Here is a 23,673-nt window from a genome sequence, read left to right on the forward strand (position 1 = left end):
GTGGCCTGAAGTTCACCACTTTCAAACACCCTCAGATGCAGGTGACAGGCACTGCACAGGCAAGCGTGGGACTCCAGACGGTGCATCCCAAGAAGAGGGGTTTGCTCTGGGGTGCTCCCCAAGAGTTAAGGAACCCTGGTACCACGGCCAGGGTCACCACATTCTGGGATTGCTATAACCCTCTAATGACCCCATGAGCGCTGAGCAAACCTAGCTAGCAAAGGGGAAGTCACACTGCAGACTCATACCTTAAGCATCTAGGTACGCACTGGCTTATCTGTTGAGCACGCGTACTGATATCCGTTGATATGTGCACTGTTATCTGTTGAACAGTCATATTGTTCTCTGTTGGTATACGTACTGCTATTAACTGGGGCCATCTGTTCCAATGTGTAACTATGGTCTGCAATTGTTCGACTGGATAATGAACTAAGCCCGGGAAGGATAAAAGAAAGTAAGCCACATACCTCTCTTGGATTCACCATCAGCTGGCCTGCAAACCCAACAACTCATCCATCAGTGAGGACACCCCAATGCCAACTGCCAGGGAGAATCTGAATCATCTTGATGCAGCTTGAGCGTGGTGAAAACAGTCCAGGGAAAACTATACCGGACTGGTAGCCAATAAGGGTAAGGAAAGGGTGAGAACAGCCATTGTACTGTGCATCCGTGGCTTAACTGTAGAGCTCTGGTATGTATATATATATTTTTAGTTTTGTTATATTTCCAGCTTTGCTATACTTTTGGCTTTGTTATACTTGTAGATTGTCTGGCATTAATTGTTTCATGTTGTCCAGTGTCTGTCATATGCGTAGAACCACTTAGCTCTAATAAAGTCTTACACTTGACAAACAATGAACTCTCGAGTTCAGCATGACTAATCCTGGGATCTGAAAGAATCCCGGATGCCCCTCTACTGGCACACCACAGCAGGGAGGAGAACACTCAGTCACCATGTGGGGCTAGTGGATCCCTCCCACCTGAGACACCTGACCCCCATCTCCCTCGGTAAGGTCTCCAAGCACTCAGTGGTCTCCAGTTAAAGCTCTCCTACTTTCTAGGAATACTTGAGCCACCATGTAAGCAGGGACTGAATCCAGATGTCCATACTTCCCGAATGAGTCCGGCTAACTTGGCTTGTTATTGTGCCCCTCAGCTGGTGAATTATTTTGTACAAAACAGAACAGTCTGGTGCAACTGAGAGGGTACTCAGGATGCCAATGGTCTGAAGCGATTAGGGCACCCATTTGGCACATAAAAGTCTTTGTGCAAAGACAAGGAATGGATTTGAACTTGTAACGATATGGGGTATTGCAAAAATGCCTAAGCTGACAGAAGGAGTACCTTTATGGGTGTGGAGTTGTCTAAAACGTCAGGCTGGCATCCTGGCTTGAATGAATATGGGCACACTGAAAAATAGTTTTAGTCTCCCACGTGTCCCACTCTTCCCGGACACGCCCTGGAAATTCTGACATGCAAAGAAGTTTTGCCAGCAGTTTTGCCAGGCCTCTCAAGCAAGCTGGTCACAGCAGATGCCTGACATCCAGAAGTCCTGGAAAACGGCCAGTGCATGCACAGCATGTCCATCCTTTATGCCGGCATTCAGGTGCATCAGATTTATTATGCGTGTACAGATGACCTGATTTATTACCATAGTTTATTACCAGGTGCAGTAAGGCCAGCATGTTCAGGACATGTTGGATTTACTGCACATACACAGGACATCTGTGAGCACACACAATCATATTTACTCCTGAGACTTCCTAGGAGGAAACACAGGAAAAATACTCAAACTTCTGGATTCACTTTGGTTCTGTACTCAGCTGTATGTAAAGACTTCTGGGATGAAGTAAACGCAACTACTTTAGAATACTCTTAAAGCGTATTGTGAGAAAACTTGTCGGTACTTTCAATCCTCACGAGGGAATGGTGAGAGGATACTGGAGAAGTAGCAGCATTTCAGTGCAGCTAGCCTGTTGCTGTACTGCAGAGCAGGTACATTACCACCTAATGAGTTATGATGACTTGAGTTTTAACAGATGACTTTTCTTCCGCCAACCAAATTACAGTATAAGCATCACTGAAATTTTACTAGATGGTTTTGCATGTGAATATGAGTTGAGGAAATGAAAACACTTGAGTTATATATTTATTCAGAAATCAGAATTCCATTTTCATGAAGGCTTTCAACGGGAGGTAGGTTTCCAAGTCATTTCTGAAAGTGCGAAATAGGGTGTATTTAACTGGTATCCAGGTGTGAGCTCCGACACTCGCTTTGATCTGGAGCAGCAGGACTGGAGTAGTACTCCATAGTAGTACTGTAATAGGGCTATTATTTAATTAGTTCACAGGGGTGCCACACACACTCTGATGAGGTGCTACAATGCCTTGAATAACACCCAATAGTTATCAGCATGTCAGCAAGCTGAAGCCCTAGGAATTTCTTTCCTAGCTCCTTGTGGAAGGACTTCCAAGCAAGAGAGAGGTTACTTGTATCTCTGTGCAGGCAGCCCCAGTGCGCTCTCTCACACCCCCAAGACACTTCCTTGAGTACCAGTTCAAGGGCTTAAATCAAGACTCAGGTTAACTCTGTTACAGGAAACTCCCCTCAGCTGCCTGGGCTCCATCCTGAAAAAACACCCTCCAGCAGATCCAGTGCCCCAAGCGGTTCACAGGAGACAGCTGATCACGCAGCAAGGGGTGCTGCACATCAAACTTAACTGTCCCAGCTGTTTGCCCTAGCCCTGTCTGAGGCTCTGCAGGACCTACCCGTATATAAAGACCTTTGGGTTAGGGCATTTTTCTGCTGCTACATGTATACCAATTTGCGCAACTGGGCTTTACAGATGAGAACCAGCTCCAGCTGGAATGCTGCAGCAAATATCATTTCCCAGACAGGATGCTTTGACTATGACCCTCTTTTCTTTATAGCTCTTCACTGGTTCCTATTTGTCTTCATTGTCAAGGCCCTTTGTGGCCTATCCCCATCATTATGAAAAGTCATTACAAAAAAAGTCATTACAAAAAGGCTGACTCCAGGCTTCAATTGGCCCGTTAGGACAATTCACTCTCCAAGTTTCAAACTAACACCTTCAGGGTATCCCTGCTGCTGTCACTCACGCTTGGGAGGAGACCCTTGTAAACATGCTTCATTGTTCTTTTCAAAGTTCTTGCAAAGAAACTTCTGGTTTTTGCCATCATGCTCACATTCAAACATTTGGCAACACCTCAGTCTCGTGGTTTGCCATGACCGTTGTTTATCTGGGTGATTAATATAATCTTTTTCTTTTCTTTCGGACTAGTTTTGCCCATATCCATCATTATCTTTTGTCTTTCACTTTGTCTGCAAAGTCCTTGGGCTCACAGCCAGTTTTTTGTTCCATGTCTGTACAGCATCTAGCATAGCGAACCCTGGTTCTTAATTAAAAATACAAAGTACCACAGTAATACACACGAGTAAAAACATCAGTAACACGTAGAAGGGTAAAATAATATAGATGTGACCCTCTCCTGGAGGCAATGCAGTGAACCAGCCATTCCAGTCCATGAACGTCCAGTCCAGTGCAGTCCATACCCTTTATGATGGGAACATCAGGAATTTCACAGTTCTCCTGGGGTAAGGATTTAGGCTATGTGTTTCCTCTTCTGGGAAACCTTCACTGTAGTTTAATTTCAAATTATTCAGGCCCTAGAATTACCTGTAATTTCTCCTATTTGGTGATTTTCCTTCTTCATTTTAACCCATATGATAATTTATTCCTTTTTTTTTAAAGTCATAGGTTATACCGCCATGTATTAGTGTATCGCAGAACTCATTTTTCTAGTTACTTTGACAAACTCGACATCTTGCAGCTGTTACACATCTTGTTTCAATTACATCTCTAGATAAAAAGAATTCTTAAAGCCCTAAGGCTACAGATGGCTTCCTGGTGAGGGGTTAACTCCAGCTTCAGATTAGAACCGTTTTGCAGGTCACTTTTCTTGGGCTGTTCTCTTCAATCTCCTTCCCTTATACCCTTTCCTACTTCCCCTTCTAATTTTGCTATCTCACTCCCCCTCCTCTATGTCCTACGTTCCTCTCTGGCCACCGTGAGGAGGGGAATCAGGGCGCCAGCGTCCCTCACCATCTCCTTTCCACCCAAAGGCGTCTGGTGGGAAGCAAAGACTCTGTTGCCTGCACCTTAGCTCCGCGTGTGGTATGGGTTGCTTATGGCAGGACACAAATCAGTGGAGCGACAACTCAGGCCACCACTAATCCCTAATCGATTCCGGACTGTCCCACAAACTTGGGAACCTCTTGACAACCTGTGATGCTCTCAGCATCTGGCAAATCACTTGTGTCTAACTGGGTACCTACAATATTTACCCTGTGCTTAATGGTTACAGAAGAGATTGATTGCCCTATTCTTGGTATCTATCCAAAAAGGGTATATAAAATCCTTTGATCTTGCTAAGGCAGCAAAACACGTCTAACCACCAGTTATGTAAAGGTGGTTGTTATTAATTTGAATACTGCACAGAGAGGAAGGAACAGAAGTACCATATAATGAGATATATTAAGACTACAAAAGAATTAAGTGAAGCTGTTATGTTATGAATCATGATTTTATTGTTTAGCAGTCAACTCTTGATGTAATTCATTCAGATAATAATAACTGGGCTAATTTCTTCCATCTTTATTCAGGCAAAACTTGCACTGACTTCAAAGAGAAAGTTGTCCGAGTCAGGACTACAGACTGTAGCGTCTATCCCATTATTTATAAATGCTTTTCTGAATATACATTGTTTCTTCTTTATAATGGCTATCTGCAATAACAGTAACATTTACATAATATAAACCTCTTACATAACTGTCCTTTGTGTACAAAAAAGACTTTTTCTTCTTATTCCAAACTGCCACGTAAAAAAGTTCATCTGCAAGCCCTAATATTTATAGAAGTACAGGAGCACACAGAATTTCTCAGTGTACCATTCTGACCACTTTACCTTCTGCTCAATGTTTTTCATTTCACTTTACCATAATTTTTTCTTAAGAGACTGTGCTATTTATTGATTTATTAGTAAAGAGATGATTTGTTATTGCAAATATTTCTCCTTCTCTTAGAAAACAGAGTGCCAAAAATGGGAAAACGTGCTAAGCCTTGTTACATTTTAACAGATGCCAAGAGTATTTGATGAAACAACTGAATAAATAGTCCTGCATCACTGTTTCTCTCACTCTATATTCTATTTATAAATTAATGCCCTATATAACATTTCGAATTGGCACGTTTAAGTAATTCTTAAGGTAGCGGTTCAAGGCTTGAAAAGTGTGCTTAAGCATAATACTTTCTGTTTTGATGAGGGAAAGACTTATCAGGTTTTAGACAAAAACACGGGTTTTTTTTTTTCTGATTATAAAGTATTCACTTCCATCTGGAACTTATTTTGATATAGTGAATCTAATGCCTCAGAAAGGCACACAGAACAATGGATGGGCACTACTTGATTGTTTTAAATTGAAGTTAATTAATTATGAAACAGCTGCAAAAGCCTAAATTACTTATTTCCCCTTTCGGTGAAAATGAATTTATAGGCATTTGCAAAGCATACAAAAATAAAGACAGAGACAAGAAAGTCTGTAAGAAGGGAAGTCATGTTGAATTGTCTATGATCAGTATTTCAAGAAAGTAAATAATTAATAGCTCGAAGGAAGCATATTAGAGATTGCTCTTTCTATTATACAGTCACATTGGGCAGTAAAATAATGCTTTAAATCTCGCTGAGAAATATAGTACAGAATTCAGTACGGTTTACCTTTCCAGATAATCATTTTTTCAGCTGAAAACAGCAATTTTTTTCACATTACAACCAGACTGTGAGTTGAAAGAAGCTTCTCAGTCATTTAGTCAAGACAGATGAGCAATGAGTGTTAGAAAAGCTACCAAGGCATCGAAAGATCTACAGTCAAGGCCATTAAAGAATAGCTAATCTGCTCTAGTTCCAATTCTCCTCTAATGGGTTCCCTTAAACGTGCTTTATATAAGCTGTAATTAGTTCAAGATATTGCTACTTATATACTTCTAACAACAACAGAAAAAGGTTGCATTTCTACCACATAGTACGTAATCATGTTCACACAGCCATGCACCCAAGCTAATAAGTTCTTGTGGAACACGAAGCCTTGAAGAGTGTCGTAAAGAGATACCTCGCTTGCATCTACAAAAGCCGGAACAGGTCCAGAAGCAACAGCATGTATCTGTGCTCTCCTTTATTCGAGTTATCCCAAACCTACGTTACCTCAGATGTTGCAGAGGCAACGGTACTGAACTGCCAGGAATATATTAATCCACCATATACTGGAGATATGTACAATTTTCCTATCAATGGTTTGGGAAAGGTTTTCATAACCAGTGGCAGTGACAAAACCCACAAAACCCAAAACTTTAGCCACTTTTATGACAGCGTATGATTAGCTTTTGAAGAGATTCACTCCTTTTTAGGATCTCTTATCTGAGAGAGCAGCAGACTGATTCTGCGACCTACAAGAACCGCACAGTCCTATGGCCCTTGTGGACCTATCCACGCAGTGAAAAGGCTAGCTCAGCCTAGCCTTTCCAGGACGCACGGGCTAGCTGCAAGCGCGTTGGTATATCCAAAGACGTGAGGCTACGTGGTGATATTAATTCAGATTAGCCGGGATCGTGTTGGTTTTCTTGCAGGGAGCCTAAGTAAATGAACTAGTACACAATCACCTTTTGTACTAAAAAATTCCTGACAATCTCCAGGCCTAACCACAAACAAAGCACATTGTAACATTAATTTACTCTTTAAACTGGTGACATTTAATTAACTCAAGGTCATTATCTTGCAGAAAATTTTATACTCTCCTTGCTAAACAAAAATGAAGGAAAGCACACTTCGTTCTTTTTGTTACTTCATCCCTTAAAACGTGCATAACATCATTCCTTCACAGACTACTTCAGAAACAAAAAAAGTGTCTTCTACTGGATGCACACTAACATAATTGTCTTCTCCAGAGTATCTCTGTCAACAGACTTTGTTTATTTTTTCTGAACTACAGCTCAACCATCCACTGCGCTTGCTGTTTTAAGACAAAAAAAAGCACAAAAGCATTCAAATTATGTCATTCTCTCCTAAAATCCACAGACCTGAGAGCTAGCAGAAGGCTAGCTGATCAGAGGTCTGGTCACCTAGGGGCTAATCATCAGAAGCAGCCAAGGACGCTGAAGGAACCAACTTTCTCCTGGTGCATCACGAGGAAGCAGCCGCCAGCTAGCAGTGTCAGAGCAAAATCTGAACCCACGTACAGGGAGGCTCAGGAAATCTGCCCTCTCCGATACATCAGAAAAGGATCACCAAAACCTTCTTAGTGAGCTAAGCAAAGAGCACAAGGATAGAAATGGGGAGATAAACAGTATATGGTAAATGGTACATGGAGAGATCACTACTGAGATGGCTTCATAGCAGAACCCTGCAAATGCCTGCTTGACCGATGCCTTGTCCTCCTGATCTATCCATCCGTGGTATGTATATTTCTCATTACATCATAGGTCATCGTAGTACCCTGGCACCACACTGCACCATAAGGACAACGCAAACGACTAGGAAGGCCACCAATTTCTCCCTAACAGATTTCAAAATGCACAATAAGAAGTGATCACAGCTCGAAGCAATCAAAACATACTCCGTGTAAGAGGACACTGCCTTCATCCGCTATTTGTCCAGCACTGCCATTCAGTTAAACTAGGCTGAGTCACAAAAGACTCTTTCTTTGGTTAGAAACACGTGAAAACATTGGAAAGACTGGGTTACATTAAGAAGTTGTGTGGCTTTGTCAGATACAACCCTCTTGTTTTTAGTTTTAAGTACTTACAGTTGTGGCTCATCTTTATTGAGAAACAAAACACAACAACAAAAAGCTTCCTAGCCAAGATTTCTGGTCCCTCCTGCATAATTGTAAGTGTTTCCTGACTGCTGAGACCACCCCCGCTGCACTGGAACTAATCTATTTTTTAAAAAATACATAAAGGATCTCTGAGGATAATTTTAAATTGCATTCCTACTGTCATATTTCCCAAGATACATGCATATACAGGTCTTTGGTACACGCATACAGGTTAAAATTTCCCTAAGAGGATAAAATGCAGTCAACTTAAGTCACTAACATGCTATTTTTTTGTTTGTTTGATTAAGACACCAGGAAAGTTCAGATTTTGAGCTGTAAGAGAGGAACACAGGTAACTATATCATGCATTTTTACCTTTGAAAAGACATACAAAAGGTTTTTCACAGAATATTAATAACTACTATCATGTTCATTTAACTGTTGCTGCAATTCATTCATTCTGTTCCCGAAGTACAAATTCATTTGTAGCTATTCACAAATCATTCAAAAATTATATGGATTATTACTTGAGGATAAAACTAAAAGTGTCCATTTTTGTTCTCCTGGGGCCTTAGCCTGCACCAGCAAGCTTAATCAGTGTCTTAATATTGATTTTAACGGACAGAAGATCTGTCAGTAGCCCAGCTGGTAATGGTGCAAACACAGTGTCTTCTAAAAAGGACCGATTTACTAATTTTCTGACAAATCTTTAATGGAACAGTGCTTTTCAGCAACCCCAAAATATTTACAGAGAGTATCCGCTTTCTGAATAAACATTCAGCTTTCCACTGGAAAACAGACCTCCCTCCCGCCAAATCCCCAACTTTCAAAAGCCAACACAAGACGGTTGTCACATATGTCACCCCATACAGGCAGCAAGTTGGAGTGTGGTGGTCTTATGGTCTCGTTATCCGGTTGGGTTGGATTCCTGACAGGGCCATGTCTCTGGAAAGGGGCCACGGCCGGCAACGCCAGCAACGCACTGCAGGGGCTCGGCCAGAACGGGAGCCCCGGGAGAGGCCAGCCAGGCACGCCAGCTCCTGGGTGCAGAACAGCAACTCCCCTAAACCCGCATGGCAGTGTTGCCAAAAAGAAAGTTTTTTGCAAAACCAAGGAAGCCTTTTCCTTCTTCTACTTTCAGTTTCTCACAAAGAAGTTACGGTTTTCCGCTGGAATTAGCCTCACAGTTAACCAGCCCATCTACAAAGGAAATTTCCTCTGTGTTTCACAGAACACACCATTTTTTTGAAATCTCATTTTGTGAGGATGTCACTTCAAAGTTACAGCTCAATCAGTTTGTTAGATGAGATACTTATTATCTCACACAAAATTTAACCTCGTTGTTTTCTAGCGGTACGTAATATCAGTTTTTCTTTATTTCTGTTGATTTGGTTTTGTTATTCCTGTTGTTAATAAAGTTATCACTAGACATTTAGGTATCTCTGAATATATGCTGTGAATAATTTCTGGAACTCTTTTTATCCGTGTTTTAATAAACCAAAAATGATTGGATAAAGTACTTCCTAGTCAAAAATATGATGCAAACGGGATGACTTTTTTCATGAGGTTAAAAACTTTGCTATTAAACAGTTGCCTTCTCTAATGAGAGGCTTGTGGAGATGAGCGTGATGTTGTTCCTAATATATGGATGACAAGAGAGATATTCCTGTAGCCTGTGTTTCTTCTGTGTCTTTTTTTTTTGCTTAATGGCCCATATTTTTCTTCTTCCATCAGTTCTGAGAAACCTGGTATTTTCCTCAGAATATTCATACAGAATGTGAAATGCAGCACGCCCGCTCCTGAATCTTCCTCCAATAATATAGTGAGGTTTCTGCCAGTTACTGCCAAGACTTCTTGTGGAGAATATACCCAGAGTAACACCAATCCAGAAGCCTGAGTGTTAGCAGGAAAGCCTTCAGACTTGCTTTCCTCATGTATCCAGTAATTGGGCTTGCATCCTCAAACAGTCCTCAGTGGGGAAATACGACAGCACATTCACCGTCCTACTGATATATCAACATTTCATTTATCAGACAAAAACAAAGTATAAGGATAAAAAAGTAATTATTCTCTAAAAATGTGATGGCGTGTACCACAAGTCAGAGATAATGGGCCAGATCCTCATCTGCTATAAACTGGCAAAGCCCCTGGACTTGGTGGAGCTACGCAGACTAAAGCCGGACAAGGATGTGGTACATCACATCCAGCAAATGAATACTCGCACAGCACTACCGACATATTTTTAAAGCATTATTATTCAGCTGATGTTTATAAAGTATTATTATGACCATGAAAAGCTTGCTCTTCTTATTATTTATGCTTATTATGTTTAGCACATGCAATTTGTTCAGTGCCGTAAGAAAAAATCTCGAACAATAAAAGCAATTCCTGACCCAAAGGGCTTACAGCCTAAAAAACAGGCATCAGGAAGAAAGAACATGCTGTGAAACCAGGAGAACGGAACGGGCTGCAGTTATTACTCTTGCTATTGTTTGCTCACAACTTATAATCATCACAGAAAGAGTAAATTTCTAGATGGGATCTCAATGAGGGGAAGGTGGCATCTGTGAGTTGAGACGCGGAGGAAGGCAGAACGGGAAGCAACACAAAGACAGGAGAAGCAGGCAAATCGGACTTCAAGCATTACTGGCGGAAAGAGTCTAAGCTGAAAAAAAAAGAAATAAGGCACAAAGTACAGGACGCAGACTGGAGCACAGTTAGTTGCACAGGAGATGGGAGATAAAAGGAGGTACTTACTTAATTTTTTATGGGAGGGAGGTTTTACTGCTTTGTTTTATCTGTAAAAGGGCAAACTCCATTCTCTACTCTATTAAGAAAACGGTCTGAGTGACTCCCCTCACCAAAAAATAACTGCCTAGTGTTATCTGAAAATAAACATCTTGATATTCTGTATTGAGTGACGACAAAACTTGCAGAATTAGCTCTCTAAAATCTTCTCCAGTGTACACTGGGCAACATGAAAAACTTGTTTTAACTTACGCAAATATAAAACGTAGCGACTGAAAACTAGACAACCTGGGATCAAGAAGTTACAAAAGGTTCATTTATAAGACTGCTGGATGTCTAGCCACTTTTTGTTAATAGCAACTTCCAAACAAAACTCTCATTGACTTCAAATGGAGCAGGAACCGACCCAAAGATAGCAAATGACCTAGTAATTCAATACATGGTCTGTAAAACACACTGGGCCACCTTACACTGTGGCATTTGATATTGATCTCAACTTGGAAACTACACAGCTATACATCTTTACAGGACTATCCAACCTCTACAAAACTGATGCTAACTCAAAATATCCAGAAATACCAGATGAGTACCAAATAAACTGATTATATACTTGACCTCTGTTACCTAAGCAAACCCTATTTTATTTGTAGCTAACAAACGTATCATGCTCAAAACTATTGTTTTGTTCAATATAGCACAGTGAGTAAGTGCTTTAATAAACCCAGGAGTCGTTTTTAATGAATGGGAAAAAATTCAGCTTACGTGTGTATCTCACAGTAAGCGTGGGAGGAGACCCTTTACTAAATGGTCTTCAGCAGGGCTATTTATGTGCCTAAACCTAAGGACAGGGTTCGGGACCTGGTTGAATTTTGATCTAGATTTGTTAAATAAGGAAAATAACAACACGAATGCCTGTAATACAGAAGCAGTCCTGGAGCTCCAAACAAGTCCTGTGGTCTGCTTATTTGCTGCTTTCCATCATGTTTAATGTGTTTTCAGCAGTACAAAATGCATATAAAACACTACTAACAGAGAATTTTCCATCTCTTTTGCCTAGTGTAAATAAACACACAATTACAAGGCACTGGAGAATCCACATACTTAAGTCTGAATCAATAACACCATACATATTGCGTACAAATAAACGTATGGAGAAAGCAGAACAGGAGGTGGGGCTGTGGTTCAGACTTCAGTGCCATGTGCTTGGCATTACTGCGCTACTTAGCAGTAACGAAGCCTTCAGTCAGTTGGGCTGATCATTCCAAAATGTTCCAGAAAAAGCTTACCGCATGGGCACAAGTTTTGTTTGTGCCATAGATTTGTATGTTTTGTTAGATTTTCTTTTTGAGTTTGTGCTCAGCTTTCCCTGTTTGAATTATAGTAGTTTTCTGGGAAGCAGAAGTGTTATTGGCATCAGTACAACCTGGAAAAACCACTGTCAGTAGAAAACAGCTTACAACGTTCCCCCATTTCAGTTTACTAGTTAAATATTGTCTTATGGCCATGACACGACATATTATTGCATTTCTTATGCTACAGCAGAATAAAAGACATAGCGCGTATTAATTGGAGAGCAAATTCATTAACAGTATAAAAGTAACAATCAATGAGAATTGATTAGCATGCTACTGTTCATCTGGAAATCCCTTTTCATACCCTTTTGATTTTCCAAGAACATAACAAATAAAAAACAAATAGCACTTTAGAACTGCACATTAATATTTAATTAGTGCACTTTTAAGCAAAACATTCACCAAATCCTGCAAAAAGTGGATTTTCTGTCCTAAGTTAAGTGTGCAAATTGTCATTATGACTACATACAAAAGAATAAAGGACAACATTCATTCTTGCTGCACAGAAAATTAAGTCTCTTAAGTGCTGCTCTTTGCTATGAAGTACTTCCCATCTATATGGTCTATTTTATTTTCCTTTTTAGTAACAACTGTACGCATTCGAAAGAACACTGTCAAGCCGTTTGAGCTGAAAATTAACATACCAGCTTTGCTTTCGTTAGTTTAGCACATTATCCAAATCAGGATTGTTGGGAATTTGAATAACCTGCGTGTTCTCCAGCCGGGAGCCGGCAGCAGGGAGGGAGGGCAGCCCGACACACACCCTGCCTGCAGCCAGAGGCCAGCCCAGCGCCCCTTGCCGCCGCTGCTGCTGCAACGCCTAAGTATGGCTGTTGCTAACGTCAATGGACTCGGGAAGTTTTGACGATGTTTTTTAAAATATTGTTCAAGCGACTTGCAAAGTGACTATTCTGAAACGTTTGCCAAAACGGCTGCTTCACGATAAACTTCCACCCGATGAGCTCAGCGATGCCAAGCCAAGGCCATTCAGCGAAACACAGTGCCTCGCAAGAATGCAAACACGAAACACTGAACGCTTACAAAACTCCCGTTCCACTGATGAGCTTTGGTTGAAGTCTGCAATCTCCTTGCTAGACATCACTTTTGGGCATTTGTGGATACACCCTGTCCGAAAGGGTCAGAGTTTAGCAAAGAATGCAGGCCTACTGCTATGCAATAGCCTTTCATGTGCCATTTGAAGCGTTTCTGTTGAATATATCTTGAAAACAGCAAGAACAACATAGGAAAACAAACAAAAAAATCTATAAAACCACAACACAACTTGTAACACAAATACAGACATTTTAAACATGTAGTTCAGCTGGAAAATGATCGATGTCTCCTTAGACCTGTACAGGAGTTTTATGTCTACCACAGTCATTTCAAAGTGGCTCTACAAGAGTCAAAAAGCATGCTAAAAAGGTTTTGAAGAGGAGCAATAGACCTAGCTTTCCTGTGTTGCACTCTTAGCTTTTCAAATTCAGTATTAACTACAGTAGCTACCTTGCAGAACAAACTAATGCACATCCCACTTTCAGTGGAACAAAAAATTCCTCCAAAGTTTGTCTTCTTGCAGGGAGAAAGGGAAAAACATTCAAATGCATGAAAGTATTATTTCTCCTGCTCTTGTTTAAGAAAAAATACATGTAATTTAATTTTAAAACTGTGCATATGGACTGAAAACTTACAATCAGGCCAGAGATAAATGTTATGGCTTGGACATAAACTGAATATTGGTATTTATAATTGAAGTGAGGACATAACCTTAACTTGTGTCACAGGCAGAAACACTGTAATTAAAAACTTTTATAGGGTAGTAACTAATTTTGTATTATATGTGCTCTTTAAAGTTCCCATAGCAATATAAAAGTTTTATTAGGCAGAATGTTATGAATGTATGCATTTATAAGCACTAACATAATGCACTGCAAGCTGTTCTCATCATCGTGAGGTCTTTTGTAAGAAGCAGCTCACTAATGGGACTCTCTTGTCCGGCTTATTTTGTTACACCTGCCACCGAAGAGATAAGCCGTAACTGTTGAACGTGCACCCTACTGACAGAAGATATAGATCACGTAACGTGTTTAAAAAACAAAAAAAAAAAGAAAAAAGAAAAAACACACATTGTTTAACTGATTTCAGGCAAAAGTAATCTCACCGCTCCAAAATACCGATCTAGCCAGCTGGACACAAATCTCTGCCCCTGCTGCCACAAAGGCTGAGCAGCTAAATGCCTCCACACAGCACAAGTCCCCGCAGGGAGACCGCACCCCGGGGGGCGCACACCCGCGCCCGACGGCGGGGCCGAGGGCCGGGCAGCCCCGAGGGGCTCCCACCGCCGCTCCCACCCGGGGAGAGCGCCTCCCGTCGCGGCGTGGGGGTCTCCCGTCGGGGGGGGGAGGAGGGGGTGTCCCACGGGGGGGGGGGGGCGGGGGCGCGTCCCAGCGGGCGCCGGCCGCTGTCGGGGGCGCGTCGCGGCCGCGCCGTGCTCCGCGCACCGGGTGACCCGCAGCAGCGACCCGTCCGCAGCCGGCTCCCGACGGGCGCACGTCCGCCGCCAGCCGCGCCGGGGCCGGGGCCGGGGCCGGGGCCGGGGCTGGGGAGGCGGCGGGGGGCGCCGAGCCGGCCGGGGGGAGGGGGGCAGCGGCGTGCCTCCCGCAGCAAACTCCGGGACTTGGCAGCGGCAGCGCCTCGGGGAGGGTGATGCGGGGAGGGAGGGCAGCGTCTTCCCACCTCGAGTCGCTAATGACATTTCTAGAAATTGTTTCCCCTCCTCGCTGGCAGCCCCGCACCCGCCGCCGGGGCGGGCAGCCTTGGGGGTGCGCGGGGGGGGGGGCAGAGGGGGAGGTCAAGGGCATGGAGGAGGCGGGGGAGGCGTGGGGAGAGGGGAAGGGGCGGCAGGGAGCAGGGCACTGGGGTGTCTAGCGGGGCGGGAGGCAAAAAAGGCGGCCGGGGGGCAGTTGTAGGGCCGGCGGCTGGGGGGAAGGGGCGTGCGGGAGTGCACGGGGACAGCTGGAGATGCCCGTGGTGGGGGAGCACAGGGCATTTTGGGGGAGGTGGGTTTGCAAGAGACTCCGCAGCCAAACAGCGCATTCACCTCCCAGACCCACCCTGGCAGCCCTTAGGGGGTGCAGGGGGGCATCCCTCCCTCGCCCCCTCTAGGGGCAGCAATGCTGGGGGAGCAAGAGGCAAGGGGAGACCCCTCGCAGGGTTCTGCACCCTCTCTCGCTACTGCACCCGCCGCCCCACTCACCGCACCCCCCAGCCGTTGCGCTCCCTTTACTGCACACCCCCTGTTACTGCACCCCCCCAAATTATTGCACCCTTCCAGTTACTGCACATGCACCTCGCGTTATTACCTCCCCCCCCCACTAATTACCGCACATCCCTTAGTTACTGCACCCCCCCAGTTAGTGCACGCCCGCACCCCGTTATTGCACAGCCCTCAGTTACCGCACCCCCCGCTCCCAGCGACTGCACGGGGAGGCGGCGGAGGCAGCACTCACCAGAGAGAGTCCAGGTCCCATTCCTGAAGGAGAGCTAAGTCGAAGCTGTCCATGGTGAGCGATGTCAGCGCCGCCGCGCTGCAACCACACGGCGTCCGGGGCGCATCTTAACTGCACCGCGGGCAGGGCGAGGGCGCGGAGCACCGCGGAGGCTCCGCCGGCCCTTCTCCGCACACGCGCGGGCGGGGACAGACCCCCCTCCCCTTCCACCTTCCCCCTCCCTCCTCTTCCCCCCCCCCCCAAAAAAAAAAGGTGCCACGGCTCGCTTGCAAGCGAAGCGGCTCGGCTCGGCTCGGCCGCCGCCGCCGCCGCGCTGCGCTCCCGCCCCGCTCCCCCGCGCCTCCCTCCTCCCTCCTGCGCGCCGGCAGCGCGGCCGAGGCGGCGCCCGCCCCGCGCACGCTGCGCCCGCGCAGCGCCCGCGCAGCGCCCGCCCGGCGGGGCGGGGGGCACCGCGGCCCAGCCCGCCGCCAGGGGCGGGGGAGTTGGTGGCAACTTGCACCCGGAATGGTTTCCCTGGGAGAAGTTGGTTTGGGTTTTCTTTCTCTCCACCGCCTCCTTCCCCCCTTTTCTCCCTTCTCCGCTCCCTTGCCGCCCCGCCGTGCCAGCCCTGGCTCTCTGCCCCGGTGGGGTGCAGACCGGCCGGGGGTCCTCGGCCACGCTGCTGCGCCCCAGGCTGCGTCGTGAGCGTTAAGATGCTTGAAGCTCGGTGGCAAAACGCTGGGGGGAAATCGGGGCAGGTTTATGGTGGACAAGGCAGCTGTGAGACCTGCCAGGGCCCTCAGCTCACCGCAGGCCAGTGGCAGCGTGGGCCAGCGCAGGTCCGGTCTGCGTGTGGGGAACGCGGCCTTTCGGCCAGCATGGTCCAGCTTTGGGCTCATGCACAGGTACCTCCTTAGATGTGGAGGAGGGTGCACCCATGCAGATGGCAGCACCTACGGACTCCATCTACATACTTGTCTGCGTAGATCTGCACCATGGATCTAAAGATCTCTAACAAGTCCGTTAAGAACCGGTGATCGCTGGTTATAAATAAAAGTAATAATCATTAGTGCTTGCCATTCAAAGAGAGTAATACCCCTCGCACTGCCCAGTCTGTTTGAAGTTCCACCTGTGATATCTGGCTGGCCAGGTGGGGCAGACTCCTGATTTGTAGGTGCTGAATCACATTGAGAGGTTAAAACACATTAAACGCTGTCCAGAATATTGGGCTTTTTAGCTAAGCAGTGACTAGCTGCCGGAGAATTGCCATGTCATCACAGAAGGGAGAACAAATTTGCAAAATCCAAGATGAAAAGAGGGGCTATTCCTATGACAGAGCCAATCCCAGTAGCCACAGGGCAATCTCGTACACTTGGAGATTGCCGCTCCTGGAGACCAACCCAACCCAGTCTGAAAGTAGCTAGTGGGACCGCTGACGTGCATGTAGCCCTGGCAGCCTGGAGCTGTGCATGGGCACAGGTATTACGCAGGCTTCCGGGTGGATTTTGTGGTGGTATGGCTATATGTTATTGTTTCCTGAGTAGCTAGCTTTACCTTAGCGTTGGTAACCCTCTGCCAGCTGCAGTCACACCTGCAGTGTAGACACACGCCAAGGGACAGGTTTGAAAACCCCTACGTTTCTGTGCAGCTCTCCTCCAGTCATTTAAAAAATCCTGAGCCACTCCAGAGCTGCTTCTGTCGCTTTGCACAGCCAAGGTGGTGCTGCCTCCTACTGCCAGAAGTACCCGGACCTTGTGGATGTGGCATGTCTTCGGGGTGGAGGTACTGACCCTATCCGGCTTAGGCCAGCTCTGTCTCCTCAGGTTTCCCCAGGGCTCCCCCGGATTGAGAAGGATGGGAAGGCTGGTGGTACCCTCTGTCTAGCCAGAGCAAGTGAAGATGAAAATGAAAAAAAAAATCAGAACAGTTCGGATGCCATGCTTGGGCCAGCGTTAATGGACATATAAAGGCACTTGAAAACAACCTTTTCTGTCAGTTATGGTAAAGCTTAGCAAGGCTGAAAAGTGAGCTAGGAAACCAGGTAACATTCTCAACAAAATATATTACTTATGCGTGAAGGAGGGATGGCAGCATATTTATATTGACCTTTTAAAGCTACTGCCTGTGCTACATCACTCTCCTTATTTTGAGTGAGATTTTGCAACTCAGATCTCGCTGGCAGTATGGACCTGATTCTCTTCCCGAGTCCCAGCTTACACAGTGATTTGCAGCAGCGCTTAAATCACCCTTAAGTGGTATGTAAGGCGGGAGAGGATTAGGCTATCTTTATGGACTAAATCAATAGAGGTGGACCCCCTTTACATCAGTGGCGAAGCTGACTGTAGGTCATTCTTGTCCTGTGATGCTAACAAGTGGCAACACTCAAATGCATGAAAACTTGGGAGTGAAATTCTGTAGACTAAATTCATCATCCAAACTGAGATCAATAGAAAAAGTAAACAAACAGCATGAACGGCACTGAGTGAATTAAATTTCAGACAGTAATACATAATGATAGCAACCTAGGTGGCATGCTTTATGTTTTTAATATGTTTTAATACATGGGAAGAACTTTTTATGTTTTTTGCATGTATATTATTTTTGTTATGTTCTTTTCTTTCCCGTCATGGCCATGATTCTCTTCTCATGCAGAGCAGTGTACACCAAGACTAATTGCACTGAAATTAATGTCGACTGAAAATCTCAACTGTTCTGTTCAGCTGCTGAGTGCTGAAAGTTTCCTCTTTCTTCCTTTGGCCTTGATGGCATTTTTCAAACTCCTTGCATGTGAGACTCAAACTCTGAGGCCCCCTTCCACCCCTGATTTTTATTTCTCTGCTGCGTGCCCTGCCAGCCAGGCTCGTGGCTTTGCTGGACTCCTCTGATGACAAAAGGGACTCTGCATTCGCCATGGTTGGTCCCTGCGACCAGAACATCCCATGTGCCCTACAGTCTCACTTCATTCAAATCCTTCCCTCTTGCCAACGATGGCTGGCTGTTTTGCTTTAAAATATTCCATATATCACAATGCATGATGTGGTTGTAACAGTAATGTGCAACAAATTAACGCAGACTCTTTAAAAGGAGTTCAGAAGGTGCCTGAAGGAATACCTTCGATGCCTCCCGTTGTAACCCGCAGCTTTCTCGCAGTCACCAATTCCCCTCTGTCATCCCTTGCTGTCTTACGTGTCAGCATGATTTTCAACTCATGTAGGAAGTGAAACCTGCCTCTTCAGAAAAGCATGGCATTATGTAAATAAAAATATACCATGTGCTATCTAATCCTGCTCGTTGCACATATTTTTTTAATGATTCATGTAGAATTACTTGCCCCCTCATTGTGCACTTTCCTCTGTTAACAGCTCTTACATTGAGAATAAACAAGAAACTGTGCCCAGTCAGGCAGACCTTCTAAGAGCAGAAGGCCTATGAACAATATGTAATTCAAATCCATTACATAAAGAATGCGTGCAACAAGAAAGCTGAACATCATCTTAAAAGTTGACATTTCCCCCTTCTCAGACTCTCTATCTTGAATGTGGCATAGCAACTGCCTGAGGAAGAGTAAAGATAATTTTAATGCAACATAAAATAAGGGGGAGGTGAGAAATACTATATTCTTAGTCAACATCCTATGTGAAAAATATATCCATAGTATCTCTTCAGTATAACCTACCTTCAAAACATTTACCCAGTGAGAAATGAATTCCCAGCAAATCCATAAGACCACAGTCTTATGCTTTCAAAGAACAGGAAAGGAGAGGCGTTTGGAGGTATTGGAAGATACGGAAATAAGCGTGTGTTAGATATACTTCTGGTAACTAGCACGAGCAATTCCAAAGCATCAGTACGGTGTGCTGAGATTGTCATTGCCCTCCCTTGAACAAGCCAGTACAGAAGCAGTGGGACACAGTCCCCCTCCAAAAAACTTTCGTTTTTTGACTGGCCCCTCAGCAGAGGGTGGGAGCAGACTCGGACGTGTTGCACCACGCAGTTCGGGGGCAAAGTGGGGTTGTTACATGTCTCCAGTAAATCCATGCCTCATCCAAACAGCCGAATCCATCCATCCACCCTTCAGAGGGCAGATCGCTGCGTTGCTCAAAGGGAGAAATGCGACATTATTTTCAGCGCACTTCTAATCCGCATCGCGAGGCAGCCTTCACAGGGCCCTGAGCTCTTGTAAAGGCTGGGAGGGGGCATACGGTTCCTCAGTGAGTGTTTATATAAAGCCCAGGCACAAAACTCTTTCAAAGGGTGAAAAAGCCAAGCGGGGTTATTTAGTCTTCCTTCTGCAACTCGTCATCGCACGGAGTAGTGCCTATCCCAGCTGCGCGCTGGCTGCACGAGGGCAGGGAAGGGCTCCTGAACGAGCATAGGTGTTGCAGGATCAGGCCCTCAGTGCTTTAGGATTTATTTTGTTTGTACAATGGACTCTGAGGAGTTACTTGAAGGCACTTTGCAATAGAAGGATTTCTGTTTAAATTTAGATACCGTGCTCCGATTTAGTTTGACACGTGGAGGCTTAAATATAAAGGAGTTTTAAAAGTATTTCTTTTTGTAGCCTCACAGAATTTGCAGTAAGGCAAAACCATTGGATTATCTAGTCCAGGCCCCAGTATATCCCAGCCAGTTATAGCCAGTAGTCATCCCAGTTCCACACAGTTGTTCCAGTACTGAACTCAGTAACTTGCAGTTGGAGCAGCTGCACAGTCCATAGTTTAGTACTCTTAATATAATAAAATGTATACTCATAAGTAGTTTTACTTACTAAATAGCTTTCCTTCTCTCCTGCTCTGTATATCTTTAGTCTGATAATGTTCCATTAAATAACCGCTAAGTTGCGTCACAATGGCAATTGTTGCCTCAGCGGGGAGTGAAATGATCTCCGAACTGAATTTCGCTGTTTGTTTAAACTCACAGTCGTCTTTGCGATTCCTTCGAATGAAGGTTGTGTTTACGTCTGATAGTTAACGTATGCCTAACCTTAACTCTGACTGCGCATGCGCAAGCCTTCTGCAGTTCCATGCTCTTATATATCCCTTTAATGCGTTATTATATGCTCTATTCGTTAGATGGTTCTTCTCCAGTCACTACAGAAGATGCCAAAAATATTGTGAATGATTTCTCTCCTGCAAATATCATCGCAGTCTATTTATACACTGTAGCTTCTGAGATTTGATAAGACCAGCGCGTAATATGGCATGGATACAGATGCTGTCAAAGTTAAGTTAACACAACATATTTCATGGCCCTCCCACCCAACATGCATAATACACAAATGGCGGCAAACTATCACTCTTTTAAAGAAGCAGAATATATAGATTTAATTTTTAATGATTAAGCTTGGTAATTAATCCAAATTATTAGTTAACAATTGTTAAAACAGAGATGTGTAATGGATTCTGTGGATAATGAAAATATTTATTATTTTAATATGCTGCATGGCTGGAAGTCTAAGTCAAGTCTTAGTCTCCTGGCCACATATTGCTCTTGATTCACATGTGGGACCCCCACTGAAGTAAGTAGGTGGCTGTGTCCCTGAATGAAGTATACATGGCTGTTTCAAAGTATTGATGACAACATCTATCATGTCAGCTGCAGAAGAATTGATCCATTTTTAAATTATGGGCTGGGGCTGAAGGAATTATGCCAATTAGAGACTGGCTTACCATTTTTTTCTTTTGTTTTTTCCCTTTCCTATAGTTTTTCCCCGCACTAAAGGTTTTGAGACCGACACGTATTATGAAAGCTCTTTTGTAGACCCAAAGAATGGCTTAAAAAAAATGTTTTAATTGCAGAACAGAAGTGCTTCCGGCTCGGGGGAGGGCAAGGTCAAGTTTTTACGCTGAGAACAAAAGAATTGAACCCGACCTTACGAGCAGGCTCTCCCTGGGGGAGCCTGGGATGAACAGAGCCCTTTTGCCGGCCGCAGCCTTCGCAGCCAAGGGGGCGGCATGGCCTGCGAGGACAGCCGCGAGCGTGGCCGCGGCAGGTAGGTGCTGCCCTCGAGGGTGCATCCTTGTCGGTGCCGGGGCAGACGGCAGCGGGGCGCTGAGCGCAGCTCTGCTCCCTCGCGAACTCTTGTCCAGCACCCCCAAAGGGACACCCAAGCCGGCAAGCACTATCAGCAGCGCACGCTTCCCCTGGCGGGCAGGGGCCCAAAGAGAACCATTTTTAACCTTTCTGCTATCTTCCCCAGCCAAGATTTCCAAAGGTGTGAAGAGTGTCAGAGCGGTTAAGCAATTACTACATATTCCCTTTTATCTTATGCTTCCTGCGCACTCTGCTCCTGCCTTGTAAACAGCTGTAATAAATGCCATAATTGCAATTCCCAGTGACTGCGCTGATTTTCAGGTTGCATCCTTGCTGCATATCTCCTGGAGCAGCGGCTCCCTGAAGGAAGCCTGTGCATTAGCGGGGCTGCTGTCGGACTGTGTTAGCGGAGGCGACGGAAGCGAGCTGGAAACAAAAGGCCGCGGTGCACATGGAGATCCTCGTCTCCAGCCGTGCTGCGTTTCGGGTGGAAATCCCTCTAGCGTTTACAGCTGTGCCATGTGGGCAAGCCCTGAATGAAGCCTGTGCTGAGACATCTGGGAAAGATTAGGATGATATATATGTTTTGGAATAATTATATTTACATACCAAAACGAGGAGGGGAGGCAGGTGGTCCTTGCCGAGCAAGCACAGATCTTTTGTAAGTGCTCGGGGGGGCTGCAGTGCTGCTGGGAGTTGGGGTTCGATACCAGGGGGTAGGACCTGCTATGGGGCACACGGCAGAGACAGAAACACAGCAAAAATGTGGGCTTTCTAATGTGGGCCCTTTGCATCCCCGAGGTCACCTATGGTCTCGGAGGGGTGACAGGGCTCTCGCACCAGCTGCTGTCCCAGGTGGTCCGCCCAACCCAACCAGCGTTGGGAGCCACGGCCCTGCCGAAATACACACCTACCCATCTCCAAAACACAAGCCAAGGCACGCTGGGAGGCACCTTCTCCAGCTTCTACTCCAGGTCTTTTCTTCTTCTTCTCGGTTGGGAAGGGTTTGCTGGAGTCAGAGAAATAGTCCGGTGTTGTCGCCTGGTATGACAGCCGTTACACATCAGGGGGCTGCTCAGAGCAGGGACTCTCAGAAGGGGAAATATGACTGTGAGGAACAAGATAATGGTGATCAAGATCTGTCTGGATGACAGGATGACTTTTCAAAAATAATAACCAGTTAGAAAAAAAAAAAGGAAAAGGGTTTAGGATGGGATCGTTTCATAAATCCTTAATGTTTCAGGATACGAAACACAACTTTCTATGGGAGCAAGGCAGCCTATCTTTGCTGGGTTGAGATATTTCCTCTGCTTTCCTCTGCAGTAGCTGTGGGCATGGCACGGCCCAGAGAGAGGACCCTGGGCTTGAGCAGTCCCTGTTTGGATTGAGAGCAGCTGTTCTTGTCTTACATTGCTGTTTTGATACTTGCTGGACATGGGGTTCAGCAAAGCCACAGCAAACATCTCCCGGCTGAAGCCTTCCTTACTGGGCTAATGAAAATGTCTTTCAGGAGACTGTTTTGTTTCGTGAAGGAAAAGGAGGGGCCTTTGCAAGGCAGTAAGGTGTTTTATGCAATGTTTTGGGACTTCTTAGTGGGTTTTTATGTACAAAGGATTGTATATTCAACTTAAAGGGCACAGACCTTTCAGAAATTCAAAGGATCTTTTGAAAAGAGGTTAAATATGTTTAAAATTTATGACTGTGCACCCATGCAAATTGGAAAAGGAAATTAAACTATAGCTGCAGAAAAGGAAAAATAAATCTACTTACATATGATGTAATTTAGAAAGTCAACTCTACCTTTGAATGATGTCTGGACGAAAGGATAAGGTAATGCTGAGGAAGGCTTAATATCTGGGCTTAAAAAGCCACATGGGGCCGTAGGGAAGAAGGGTATGCAATATATATATATATATACTCATTATGGATAGTTTCCAATAGAATGAAAACTATAGCTAGCTGGCTTTGAGCTGAGAAAGAAAGATACACAAACAGACAGAGTAAGTTAATTTTTTTCAGACCCTTCAGTGTTTTCTGTATAAGTAGATCTACACTCCATATAACTAATTGGAAAACCTACACACTGATATTTTTTCTTAAGTCTATTTAATATTTGTGGATCTATATTTCCTATGCTGTGCAAAAAAATCTTTTAGTCAAAGTAACT

General features: G+C 44.9%; 1 protein-coding gene across 2 annotated transcripts in view; it reads right to left on the bottom strand.

Moving 5' to 3' along the window:
- AFF3 (ALF transcription elongation factor 3) overlaps nt 1-15,686 on the bottom strand; it is a 337,446-nt gene extending 321,760 nt beyond the window's left edge. For both annotated transcript variants that reach the window (XM_068924417.1, XM_068924407.1), the window contains exon 1: nt 15,495-15,686. In XM_068924417.1, coding sequence (XP_068780518.1) covers nt 15,495-15,547 — 53 coding nt within the window. In that variant the 5' untranslated portion in view covers nt 15,548-15,686. The remainder of the gene's footprint in view (nt 1-15,494) is intronic.
- Nucleotides 15,687-23,673: the final 7,987 nt, after the last annotated feature.

The sequence above is a fragment of the Struthio camelus genome, chromosome 1 (assembly GCF_040807025.1).
Source record: "Struthio camelus isolate bStrCam1 chromosome 1, bStrCam1.hap1, whole genome shotgun sequence".
Lineage (NCBI taxonomy): Eukaryota > Metazoa > Chordata > Aves > Struthioniformes > Struthionidae > Struthio > Struthio camelus.